At 55.5% G+C, this 12,419-nt stretch overlaps 5 protein-coding genes and 2 non-coding genes across 7 annotated transcripts; 6 read left to right on the top strand and 1 right to left on the bottom strand.

Annotated features, from left to right (window-relative positions):
• Nucleotides 1-100: 100 nt before the first annotated feature.
• On the top strand, nucleotides 101-1,004 carry ABB37_09168 (hypothetical protein; the record flags this gene model as incomplete). Its single annotated transcript, XM_015808491.1, has 1 exon — nucleotides 101-1,004. The coding sequence occupies exon 1, from the start codon at nucleotides 240-242 to the stop codon at nucleotides 1,002-1,004; it is 765 nt and encodes a 254-aa protein (XP_015652944.1). The 5' UTR covers nucleotides 101-239.
• A 659-nt stretch (nucleotides 1,005-1,663) lies between these two features.
• On the top strand, nucleotides 1,664-3,411 carry ABB37_09167 (putative mitochondrial hypothetical protein; the record flags this gene model as incomplete). Its single annotated transcript, XM_015808490.1, has 1 exon — nucleotides 1,664-3,411. Exon 1 carries the CDS (start codon nucleotides 1,765-1,767, stop codon nucleotides 3,409-3,411), a length of 1,647 nt encoding a protein of 548 aa, XP_015652943.1. The 5' UTR covers nucleotides 1,664-1,764.
• Nucleotides 3,412-3,892: 481 nt separating this feature from the next.
• On the top strand, nucleotides 3,893-3,973 carry ABB37_09239. The gene has a single exon. It is a non-coding gene; the product is annotated as a tRNA-Ser (tRNA).
• A 41-nt stretch (nucleotides 3,974-4,014) lies between these two features.
• Nucleotides 4,015-4,087, bottom strand: ABB37_09238. Its single transcript has one exon. It is a non-coding gene; the product is annotated as a tRNA-Phe (tRNA).
• Nucleotides 4,088-4,757: 670 nt separating this feature from the next.
• On the top strand, nucleotides 4,758-5,264 carry ABB37_09166 (hypothetical protein; the record flags this gene model as incomplete). The annotated part of the gene is made up of 1 exon (XM_015808489.1): nucleotides 4,758-5,264. Exon 1 carries the CDS (start codon nucleotides 4,818-4,820, stop codon nucleotides 5,262-5,264), a length of 447 nt encoding a protein of 148 aa, XP_015652942.1. The 5' UTR covers nucleotides 4,758-4,817.
• A 365-nt stretch (nucleotides 5,265-5,629) lies between these two features.
• ABB37_09165 (phosphatidylinositol-4-phosphate 5-kinase-like protein) lies at nucleotides 5,630-8,928 on the top strand (the record flags this gene model as incomplete). The annotated part of the gene is made up of 1 exon (XM_015808488.1): nucleotides 5,630-8,928. The coding sequence occupies exon 1, from the start codon at nucleotides 5,692-5,694 to the stop codon at nucleotides 8,926-8,928; it is 3,237 nt and encodes a 1,078-aa protein (XP_015652941.1). The 5' UTR covers nucleotides 5,630-5,691.
• Nucleotides 8,929-9,626: 698 nt separating this feature from the next.
• On the top strand, nucleotides 9,627-12,383 carry ABB37_09164 (hypothetical protein; the record flags this gene model as incomplete). The annotated part of the gene is made up of 1 exon (XM_015808487.1): nucleotides 9,627-12,383. The coding sequence occupies exon 1, from the start codon at nucleotides 9,636-9,638 to the stop codon at nucleotides 12,381-12,383; it is 2,748 nt and encodes a 915-aa protein (XP_015652940.1). The 5' UTR covers nucleotides 9,627-9,635.
• Nucleotides 12,384-12,419: the final 36 nt, after the last annotated feature.

Below are 12,419 nucleotides of genomic sequence, written 5' to 3'. Positions count from 1 at the left end.
TCTACGAGTCTTACTCGCAGTGGTGCTCGTGTGTTCATGCGACTCGGCGGACGACTTCTTCCTTCTTCACGTTTCCTTTCTCTTCCTTTCCGACTCCACAGTCAGAACGTTTGTCTTCTGTTCTTTTCTGACGCTCTTCCTGCGTTTACACTTCGAGGCTCGCGTTGGGGACCACGCTTTGTTCGAGCCTTTCTTCATCGTTATTGCCACTTTTTCTCCTCGCATTCACGCCTTCAATTATGCGGCCGCTTTGCCGAGTGGTGGTGCTGTGGGCGTTGGTGCTCAGCACGGTGCTGCTGCACAGCTCCCTCGCCGTGCGCGCCGCGTCGTACGGCTCCAAGATCGAGGCCGGGGAGGCGGAATGCTACACGGAGGTGGTCGAGGCGGGCGGCACGCTGGGCTTCACCTTCCGCGTCACGGACGGCGGCTCCTTCGACATCAACGCCGACCTGAAGGTGCGCTCCACCCCGCCGGTGGATGTGATCGGGCAGGTGTCACGCTTTCATTTCAACGCCCACTTCGCCGGACTCCGGGATCGGCAGCGGGAGACGGTGCTGAATGAGTGGCAGCGGGCCACGGAGGGCAGCTACACCTACACGGCCCCGTCGGTGCTGGAGACGCGCCATGGCCTGCCCTCGGAGGTGACGGTGTGCTTCAACAACAGCTTTTCCACCGTGTCGCCGAAGTGGATTCGCTTCAACATTATAAAGCGCGATGTGCTCGAGGTCGACCCGGACGCGGTGAACAAGGTGGAGAGCGAGATGGAGGAGGAGCTGCACCGCTACGGTACGATTCTGTTTAGCATAGCGCAGGACGCCAACTTGCTGCAGCTCACCGGTGAGGCCGATCGCGTGAAGCTGAATTCGCTGTCGAAGATCATGGCGGCCGAGTTGGCGCTGAACGTTTTGGTTCTGCTGACCATGGCCGTTTACCAGTACTTCTCTCTCTCTCGCTTCCTGAGTCGACAGGCGCAGCGCGGAAAAATACAAATCGCCACGAAGTAGTGTTCCAGAACAGAGAGCTAACAAACGAAGACACACACAAGCACACGCAGTGTTTTACGCGTGAGATTTGGCGCAGTGCGCCGTTGAAATTATCGTCGTATTGGTTTTGTTGTTGCTGTTCTGTTCTGTTCTGTTCTGTTCTGTATGTGCATTTTCATAAACGGACAGCAGCACACGCTCAGCAAATTTCCGCTTCCTTGAGCCTTCGTTTGTAGATGTCCGTTTCTATGGCTTCGTAGTTGTTGTTGTTGTTTTACGCTTTTTTCGGATGTATTGTAGCCTCTTCGCACCCAGGCGGCGCACGATGCTCGGTGTGTAGCTGTACCGCCATTCTTCTCTCCATGACACCCATGCTGTGTCACATCCTCTACGAAATCGTCGCCTCGGACAAATGAGAAAAAACGAAAAACGAAGAGTACATGACTGCTAAGTTGGTTCACCGCACTTTTTTCCGTGATCTGATTGAACCCCTTTATGACGTCAGTCGTCCTTCAATGCACACATACGTAAAATCCTCCGACTTCTCCATCAATACGCACCGTGTCCCTCGCTGCGTACGCAACGGCATTTTGTTTTGTTTTTGTGGTGGTGCTTCCTATTCCCTTTCGTCATCCTCCGTTCATATTGCGTGTTTTTTCTTCTGCTTATATTCCTTTAAAGGGGATTTTTATGGAGGTGCAGTACACCTCGCTATTTCGCCGCCGCACGCACACGCAGCCTAAAACGCGAATCACACGACGTTGTGTGTAGCCGTGAAGTCATGCTGCGTCGCTTGCACACACGCATCATCGGCATGGGCGCCGTCTGCGGCCTTGCCCCGTCTCCCCCAGCGGAGGTCTTTCTTAAAACCCTGCCGCCTCCCAGCGACATTGACGCGGCGAAGTACGCCCGTTTTCAGCGGGAAGAGACGGAGCGTGCGACACGACGCCCCCATGCAGCGCCTGCCCCCACCTCTTCTTCTTCTGCAATGCCTCCTTTTGGCTTTTCCGCCGCCCCCGAGCCGTTCTACGATGTGGCGCACGCCGCTGTGGGCCACAAGCACGTCGCCATGCTCACCCGCGAAGGCAACCTCATCTCCGTCGGCGACAACCGCTACGGGCAGACCGGTGCGCTGAACTCGGACGGCGCGGAGACGGAAGTGGCGGGCACGGCGGCAGGCGGGCCGTCCAGTCACGGACGAGGCTTTTCGCGCGCCCACGCCCCGCACGCGCGCATCTCCTCTGTCACCACGGACTTGGACCCCCTCTACATCGACCTCGACGGTGCCTTCCCGCAGACGAACCCTGGCATCGCCACGCGGGTGTGCTGCGGCTCGAACTTCACGCTCGTCTACCAGCGAGGCGGTCGACGTGCCATCGCGTTTGGCAATAATCACATGGGCCAGCTGGGGGCAGGGCACAAGCACCGCGTCGACGGTGTTCACGGCTTCACCGAGTGGGACCCGAACGCTGCGTGGTGGCCGGCGGAGCGGACCTGTGTGCTGCAGCGGGTGCGGTGCGGCTTCAACCACGCTGTGGCGCAGCTGAGTGACGGCGCCCTCTACGCCTTCGGCAGCAACAACTGGGGGGAACTGGGGATCGGGAGCACCGACTCGCCGATGTGCCCGACGCGCATTACGTTCTTTGAGCAGCGCGGGCTGCGCATCGCCACGGTCGCGCTCGGCAACTCCTTCACGCTGTTTCTTACGCAAGAGGGGCGCGTCTACGGGTGCGGGTCCACCAACGGGGGCCAGCTGCCCTCCAACACGTTTGATCCAGTGCCCATCCCCCTCACGCGGTCGTTTCAGAAGCACTCCGGCGCGAAGGCAGCAGGTGCGGCAACCTCCGTCGACAGCACACCAAAGCTGATCCGCATTAAGGACGTCGCGTGCGTGGGCACCTTGGCGGTGTTTGTGAGCACCACAAACGAGCTGCTCCTCCAAGGCTCGCTGTCCGAGTACGGCGTCGCGATTCCGTCCCCTCGCTTTGTGGAGGTGGACCAGGCGTCCGCGCTGAAGCACTTCCACGCGCGCATGGGCGCGACCGTGAAGAATGGTGACTTCGATATCGTGGAGCTCGTCGGTGGTCCGTCGACGCTTCTGGTGCGGTACCGAAACGGGTGCGTTGCGGGACTTGGCGCGAACACGGAGGGGCAGCTGCACAACGTGACCAAGGTGTTGAATGGCAAGCCGATTAACCTTGCACCGGCCTCCAAGGTCAACGAACTGTTCCCCATGTTTGCCCCGTCCACTGCGCATTGGAGGTCGGCGAGGTTCGTGTCCGGGAGGGGCTTTAACCTGCTGTTTGACCATGAAGAGGTCTACCGTGTGCCGGAGAGTGCGCCTCCCATTGAGCTGCCGCCGGGAAATGGAAACGTGCGCCCGGTGGCGATCTCGCGTGAAAGCCGGCTGCGTGCATCATTCAAGTGACAGGAAGACCGTGCTGAAGAGAAATGAAAAAGAGAGCACCCCTCTAGTGCGATTGCATCAACTCGGCGACCAAGCTTTTTGGATTTCCCTGCCCTAGCTGCAACGCCCCGCTGCAACGCACGCCGTTGCGCCACGAGAGGCCCCATAAAAACAGTTTCTCCTTTCCAACAATAGCCCCTTGTCTTCACCGTGGGCTCAAAAGCGAAATTGGGGGCAGCGCAAAGAACGAGGCATCGCCTCGCGCAGCCTTCGCTTTTCTTTCTCCGGCGTGGCCCCGCCCCTCGCCCCGCGACGCCAAAACGCAGGCCGTCTCGCCTCCCCGCCCTTTCCTCAACCCTTTCCAAACCCCTCCTCCTCCCCCGAGCCCAGGCCCCGACCGCGAAGCTGGCCAGCGCGAGGGCCACGGCGCCCCACGGAACCCTGCCGAATCGAGACCTTTTCCTCGGTGCTCACTCTGGAAACAAGAAGCGACACACGACGAGTCACCATACCCAAGTGGTTACGGGGACTGACTAGAAATCAGTTGCGATCTCGCGCGCAGGTTCGAATCCTGCTGGTGACGATTTTTCCCCCGGCCCGCGCCCCGCCGCGAAACGAAAAGCATGCCGCGACCCGGGATCGAACCAGGGACCTTCAGATCTTCAGTCTGACGCTCTCCCAACTGAGCTATCGCGGCTTCGGGTCTTCGCGCAAAAGCACTACGTCTGTGCACAAATCCCACGTTTGGCACGCCCCGAAAGACAGCTGTGTTCCGCCGCACCCTCCTCTCTTCATTTTGTCCTTCCCCCTCCCTCCCTCCCTCCCTTCCACACCCACTTCCGCCAACTGCAGCAAACCGTTGTACAGCGTGCCTTCCAAAATATGCGGCATAGATGAGAAAAGTCTCTCTTTTCCCGGTGGGTTCAGAAAACTCCCGTTGCTGTGGTCTTGCTGCCCGCTCATCGGCTTTTTTACTTTGCCGCAGCCGGTGCGTGCAGCATAGCCCCTTCTTGAGTGCCACTAAGTCTCGGCACACCCAGTTCTCCAGAAATTGCTTGGCAAATCCACAGTGACTCCAGAGCGTTGGAGCCCATTACTCCAATAGGCAAATGGAAATTGGAAGTGCTTTGTCTCAGTGCTACACAGAAGCGAAACAGCTCAACAAGCAATGCGGAATCCGACGATACCTGTAGCGCCGTTAAAGTGTTCGTCAAGTTTACAAAAGAGATGCAGCTTGCCTTCGGCTCTTCTTCCTTTCAACTGGAGCTTCCATTTCTCGCTCGTATAGGTTTTCTCTACCAGCTCTACCTCTCTCTCTCTCTCGCTCTCTTTCGCTTGCTCTTCTCACGCTTCCTGTTGCTTCCGCAGTTTGTCTCTCGCTTTCTCTCTACCCTTCAACAGTCATCATTGCCTTATCGGTTTTTAAAATGGTCAGCTTCATTGCGCTCGAGATCAACGTGGTGATGATACCAGTGTTGGCATTGTTTCTCTTGTTCTGCGTTCCGGTCACAGCTGTCTCAAAGATTGCGGAGCGCCTGACCCGCGTGATCGAGAGTCGCAGCCTCAATGGTCTCACCGCCATGTCCGCCATGGCCATCATATCCTCCTTCGCTTTCTTGTTTCACTTCCTCGAGTGGCACTCCAAATACGAGACAAAAGAGAAGTTCGTAGACATCAGTCTCCAGCTTCAACACGACAACAAACGCTTGCGGCTGGAGCGCAACATGTACATTCAGCTGACGACCTGTGTTCTGTGCCTCGCTGTGAAGAAGTGCGCCACCCTCCTGCACCAGCGGGACGAGCAAGCAACACCGGTGCCTCCTGCAGCGGCTCATACTGCCACAGGCGGTGCGCCACATGCAAAGACAAGTTGAAGAGGAGTCGAATAGGTTTTTCGGGCTTCGCTCCTTATCTCTCTATCTCTCTCTTGTGGCCATCGCTGTTGCCTTTCTTTACTGTGTTGCCGTTTCTCTGGTTGCCTTCCTCAAAACTGTATTCTGGGTTTCTTCTCCTCTGTTTCAAAGTTAAGACTAAAAATTATACGAACCTAGTGGTGCTGGATGTCAAAGCAGATCAATTAGCGGTGTGAACAGTAGAGTTTTATTCATGGGAACGGTGCAGGCGCCCACATGTGACTTTCTTATGCTCGCACTGTCTTTCTTTCTATCTTCTTCCTTGTCTTCTTCTCTCTTGCTTTTGTGCTTTCTTGTTTTTCTTTTTCTCTTCCGTTAACTATTCAGAAATGGGACGCGGAGGCCAAACAGCTAGAACAGAAATCACGACAAGATCTTTTCCTCAAAAATGGCAGAGACTGCAGCGACAACCTCTGCCCTACGACTGCCACTGGTTCCCACCCCACCACCCGCAAGTGCCGACAAACCAAACGGCGTAACACAAGACTCAGCGCTTAAGAAGAAAAAGAAGCTTCTTAACGGCGCCAACATACGGTTCACTTTCCCCAGTGGTGCAACTTACGAAGGCGGCTTCAAGGATGGGAAGATTGAAGGGTATGGCGTTTATACGTACGCTCAGACAGGAGACGTTTACGCCGGTGAATGGAAAGCCGATCTGAAGCACGGACAGGGCTCGTACAAGTTTGCCAACGGCGACCGCTATATCGGGCAGTGGTACATGGGAAACAAACATGGGAAAGGGCAGTTTGCCTTTGCTAACGGTGACGAGTACGTTGGCTCCTGGCGAGATAACCAGATGAACGGCTACGGCATTTTCCACCTCGAAGAAAACGATGACCGCTACGAAGGATACTGGAAAGGCGGCCTGCGTCAGGGCAAAGGCGTTCTGCGCCATGGCAACGGCGACTTATACGACGGCGAATGGGATGCTGGCCGCGAGTGCGGCCTTGGAGTTTTCTGTCAATCCAACGGCGACCTCTACTGTGGTGAGTGGAAGGACGGCGAGATGGACGGCAAAGGCGTTCTGCGCGAGAAGGGGATTGTGTTTCTCGTGGAGTACGTTGGTGGCTACCTGATTTCCAAGCTGAAACTCACCGAGGCGACCGACGAGCTCGAGGAAGGATGGTCTGCCGTTTACAACCATTTCCTGAAGTGGCTTGACGAAAGGGAGACCGTGAGCGACCCTGAGAAAGGCCCAGCTGCTGCTGACAAAATGAAAGATGAGCTGGAGGCCGCTCACGCAGAAAACAGCGTTTTGCGCAAACGCCTCGAAGGAGTCATGCAGCTACTCCAATCAAAGACACACCATTCGGACGAAAGAATCGAGAGCTCTTCTACAACACCTTCTCCCTCCGCAGAAACTGTAGCCGCTGCATACTTCCGTGACAATCTGCAAAGGGCAGAAGCGAAAGTCAAGTTACTGGAGTGCACGCTTGCGGAGCGCGCGATGGAAATTCGGAAACTTTCGGATCTCGTGAGCAGCAGTGAGGCAAAGATCAAAGAGCTCGAAATTGGAAGAGCAAATCGCAAATCAGTCGCATACCGCAGCAAAGGCAAGATGCCAGTTGCTAATAGCAAGCTGAAAGATCACACGCCTGAAGCCACCGATGCTGCTTCCGACTCGGAGCAAGACACAGATGACGAGATTTCGCAGCTGAAAATGCAAAACACACTGTTGCTTCAGCTTAACGACGACCTGCAGCGTAAAGTGACTTTCCTGTCGGCTGTAAACTCGCGCCTCGACGTGAAACGTGAAGCAGCAGAAGAGCAATATGAAAAGCTATCGGAAGAACTTGCGGAGCTCCGCACAAGAAAGGAATCGATCGCTTCGTCAACTGCTGCTTCATCTACGAAAGTAAGCAGAAATCCATCCCAGTTACTTTCCCACGATCAGGAGTCACCTGTTGCTCTCTCTATCGAGTCAACAGCCAGCATGGGTGTCGACGAGTTGCAAAAGCGTCTCGTCCAGTCGAACCAGCTAAATATTGAGCTGCGGATAAAGAACGGTGAGCTGCAACAGAAACTCGACCGCGAAGCAATCAAGACAGATACTGCTGCATACGAGACAGCGGTTCGTGATCTCACAAAAGAAAACGAGACTTTTCGCTCCGTGATTTCAAAGCTGAAGCAGCAGGTTGCGCTTTTGCAAAGCACCTCTGAAGATGTCGAGCAACGTCTCTTTGTTTCAACGCAGCAAGGGGCAGAGCTAGAAGCAGCCATAAAAACGATGTCGAAGGAGAAGTCGGCGGATCCGCAGCTTCTGCGAGTCCTTGAAGCCAAATCTGATCAAATTGAGAAGCTGCAGCTTGAAAACGCTGAACTTGCGCGACTTTTAGACGAAAAGCAGATTCACATCAGTGATGGAGAGACGACTTTGGACAAACAAAAGCAGCAGATGAGCGCCGAGTCAGCCATTCTTGACGATGATCGTGGTGAGCAGGACAACCTACGTAAAGAGGTGAAAAAACTGCAAAAGCGCGTCAAGAAAGTCACCGCTGAACGCAACGCGATTGCGGAGCAATTCTATGATTCGCAGATTCACCTGGCGCGCACCCACCGTGCTCTCGGATCGATGCATGGCCAGATCATCATTTTCGCCTCTTTGTTTGACATGGAGACCGGCAACAGAGCGGATGTTGAATCTGTGCTGCGAATCGATGACAAAGACCCGTCGAGGATGGTCTTAAGCGACTGCGGCGAGGAAGTCGCATACAAGTTCGACTACTGCTTTGGCAAGGACGCAACAGCCCCACAAATTTTGAGCGAGGTGCGCGACGCACTGAGCTATGTGTGGTGCGGATTCCAGTTTGGCCTTATCACGGTAGGCGAATTCCGCTCAGGCAAGACGACGCTCGTCACACAACTTTTCCCTCTTCTCGTGCAGTGCCTCTTGCGAGCTGCAGAAGAAGACACGCACTTTTCACGTTTCAGCTACACCTACCGAGTTGCCATGGTGGAGGTCTCGGCATGTGGTGGTTACGACTGTGCAGCAGAGAGAGCCGTTACTGAAATTTGCCGCGACTCGAACGGCTACGTGCATCCCAAAAATGTCCGCTTCTTTGATTGCACCAGTGTCAGTATTTCAGCCATCGTCGGGAACCTTCTCTCGAAACGCCGACAGCACTACAACGGCAGGTCACACACGTGGATCCAGCTGCAGTGTGTTCGCACAGGACTTGCGCAGCAATCCCAAACTGTCGGACGACTCACACTTTTTGACTGGTGTGGCCCTGGCCCTCTTTCGTTGCAGAAAACTGATATCGAGAGTGCACGGTTTGCAAACGCTTCTAGTCAGGCGCTGAAAGATCTTTCCGAGGCCCTGTCAGCAGAAAGTGTTAGCGTGCCCTATACAAGATCGCTGGAAACGGCGCTGCTCTTCGACTTATTGGGTGGCAATTCCATCACCGCTGTGATTGGCAGGCTTCGCGCTGCACCTGATCACATCGAAGAAAGTATGAGGACACTCGGCGTGCTCTCATCACTGTTTGGCGCGCGGAGCGGCCCGTTGTTCCAGGATAATCAAACGCATGACGAGATCCGATGGCGAGGATTAGTTGGAGCCTTCAGCTCAGACGACGAGGCCGAGCGAGAGCTAAAAGCTGTGGAGAACACGAGAGAATTCTGAGCTTTCTTCCGTGTCCACTTATTTTTTCCTTTCAAATTGGTTGATCATTCATCGTCACCGATGTACAGAGAATGTGTAAAGGATCTTCTCTTTTCTTCTTTTTTTTTTTGCATTTGAGTGCTTTATATCCGCTACAAGCTTTGTGTTTTTATTTCTTCTTTGGTTCACATCCGTTTTGTTTTTCCCCCTATTTTTCTTTCGCGCTGTCGGTGCATTAAGTACTGATGCATACTTTCCTGAAATAAGAGACCAGTGTGTTGTCATGGGAAGTTGATGCACACACAACTGGAATAATAGGGCATATGTAGAGCTTTCCCTGTTTTGCTGCTCTGATGCATCTCTCGTAGCATTGCTGTTGCTTTCGTCTGTCATGTTTTTAGAGTCCCTTGCTAGTAGTTTCGGCTTCTGTGCTCTTTTCAGATGAACAAACAGAAACGCCACAAACGACGGGAATACGTGTGCGCGTAGCAGCTGACGTCTTACAGATGCACGCCTCACAACCTCTAATGACTAAGAGAGGTGCTGCTGTACCTTTTCCTCTTTCCTCTCGAAACCATGCATGGCAAATGCCCTGTTTCTCCTTCAGGGCGTTCAATAATGTGCAACTCCCAACAGATGTCCGGACTCTCTCCTGCGTTGACAGCGTTCACTACTTTCTCGTCCTTCTTTTCCTCAACTCTTCTCTCTTTCTCGCAACAGCTTCGCGCATGGAAATGAGTGCTGAGTCAACTGTTTCACAGCGAGCCAGCACAACCACGAGGTGGGCTGCGTCGCGCAGCCGCCTCGTCGTCGATCCTATATGGAAAGTAATCGATGCTGGTGCTTACAATCGTGCGTGGAGTACCCTTACCACAGAAGCCGAGCTCTATGGATTTGTCGGTTTCGACATGGAGTGGACGACAAAGCTGGTAGGAGAGAGTGCGGAGCATTGTGAGGAAGGCGGGGAGGAGGCATCGTCATCGCTTGCGAAACGGAAGCCGCGACGCTGGACCGGCCCTGTTGCGACGATTCAGCTCAGCACGTTTTCCTGCACCGTGGTCGTGCGGTGGAACCACTTGCATGCTTTGGTATCCGGAAATGCCAGTGATATTTTGCGCGATCCGTACGCATCCGTGTCGTCAACGTGGCCTTCGTATCGCGTCGGGCAGAAGGCAAATCCCGCAAGCCTTTTGCGTAAAATATACACGGAAGTGAAAGGACTGATTGCGAACCCAGCCGTCTTCCTTGTCGGCGTCGGCATTCACGGCGACGAGGTCAAACTGCATCGTGACTATCCGAAAGTCGTCGCACAGTCCGCGGTGGAGCTGACAGCGCTGGCAGACGCGTGCTTACCTGCCTTGGTGACCGATAAGAGCCAACCTTCATCCGATTCTGATGCGCGAAAGGTGCGCACCGACTCGCTACGAAGTCTCAAGAAGCTGTGCACCGCGCTAACCGGCAAAGAGCTTGGCAAGGACATGTTTGTGGTGATGAGTGATTGGGGCGGCTGTCATGGTGCCCTCACACCGTTGCAAATTGAGTACAGCGCCGAAGATGCGGAAGCGTCGTATGACGTCTGCGGCGCCATCTTGAAAGGCGGTGGTTTCTTACACGATGCGTCATCTGCTGGTGGTGCTGAAGAGGGGCATGCAAACGCTGCCCCGTGGTGTGTTGCGAGGGGCCTGGATTGCCGCGAAGTGTTGGCGTGTTGCACAACAACCGAGGGAAGGGAGAATGGCGATTGTGAGGTGAGGAGAAGGCACAACGGAGCGGCACAACACGGCTCGTCCATCAGCGCAGCTGTGAATGCGGAAGGTAAAGCCGAGGTTGACTGGTGCAAGGGGCGGTCAAGGCCGTACTACGACAACATCAACGTCTACAGCCCCGGTATGGAGCTTGTGTTCACCGTGGATAAGGCGAAGGCGGACTGGTATGTGAACAAAAAGGGTCTTGCCACGGTTATTGAATGGCGAACACCAAATGCGCCTGAGTCGCCGTCGAGCAACCCGCTTCACTCTTCCGATGCGACAAGCAAGCGTGAGATGGTCGCGATTCAGCTCAAGTTCGCACCCGACTTTGCCCGGTACAACGACGCGCACATCCGCCGCAACCTAGAGTATTTCAAGCAGCCCAAAGAGAACATTTGCGTCGTCTGCGGCGAGGGCGGATCGCTGGTGCGCTTCGCTGTTGTCCCCCTCATGTACCGGCGGTTCTTTCCCAGCGTGTACATGAGCCACAACAGCTACGACCTGCTGCTGCTGTGCCCGCGTTGCTTTGCAAAGGCGAATGGGGTGTATAATCGGCTGCGCCTGCGCGTCGCAGAAGACTTCGGCGTTCCACTCGTACACCTCCGAGGTGAGCAGCGAGAGGCGTATGTGAAACAGGTTCAGAAGGTGAGAGAAGAGATGGCAGCTTTTTCGCACGCCTACGAGGTGCGGGACAGCGGTGAAGATGCCGACCCATTGGACACTCCCGGCAAGGACTGCGACCTCCACCCAAGGCTTAAGCTGCAGGGCATGCTGGATTATCTTACGTTGACGGAGCATCGGGAAGTGTTGGACACGGTGTTCAGCTACGCAAAAGCACTTCATGCCCATTATCAGTCGCCGACTCAACGCAACAGTGGTGCGAATACCGCACCGGGTGACGACAGCACTGCGGAAGTGACGCTGCCTTCTCCATCTCCCCAAAACAAACGGCGAGCGAGGCGCCACGGTCACCACGTTGCCGACTCGCGCGCAGTCGAGGTGACGGCCATCCCAGACGAGCGGCGCCGCATGATGGCCGATTTCCTGTGCACCAACGCCCCAATCTACCCGTTTTACGCGGATCACGGGAGTGGCACGGCGGGGGCAGAGCAGGGGTTGGGGCAGACAGCGACCAGCAGTCGTGATGGTGCTTTGGACGGCCACGCGGTGCAGAGCGCCGTGTTTTCCGATGCGCGTGGCGGGCCGGCATCGTCCGCCGGCGTCTTTTTCATTCTCACCGGCTGCGTAGCCGAGGCACCGTCACTAAAGGAGGCGGAGGGTGAGACCGGTACGTGTCAACAAGAGGATCCGAGCCGCCATCAGTCGCGCGGCAATACGAGCCGAGGCGTTCTCGCGCGGTACTGGCTGAATGCGCATCCTGAGCTAGTATCTACGTTGCCCACCGTGACCCGCCTGGAGGAGCGTCAGCGTGATCACAGCAGCAGGGTTGCGACGGAAAGGGCCGAGGACGACGCGGACGGCTCAAGCAGCCCCTCTGCCGACTCGCCCATGGACAACGACTCATCGGGTGTCCCTTACGTGGATAGCCACGCGTTCCTGGTGGTCCAAATGCTGCTGAAGAAGTATGAGGGGGTCGAGCATTGTCAGAAGACGGCCGAGCACGCGGTAGGGCAGTTTATTTACCGGTGGCGCTCGTCTTTTGTTGAAGGAATGAAGCCCCAGCATCTGCCGCATGGGTGGGTGCCGGAGGACGGCATCTTGCGATGAGCAAACAAGGAAAAGGCTCCCCGGTCCTTCTTTGTG

This window comes from Leptomonas pyrrhocoris (genome assembly GCF_001293395.1).
Source record: "Leptomonas pyrrhocoris isolate H10 chromosome Unknown, whole genome shotgun sequence".
Taxonomy (NCBI): domain Eukaryota; phylum Euglenozoa; class Kinetoplastea; order Trypanosomatida; family Trypanosomatidae; genus Leptomonas; species Leptomonas pyrrhocoris.
The sequence above is the reverse complement of the archived record's forward strand: the minus strand, read 5'-3'. Positions and strand labels throughout refer to the sequence as shown.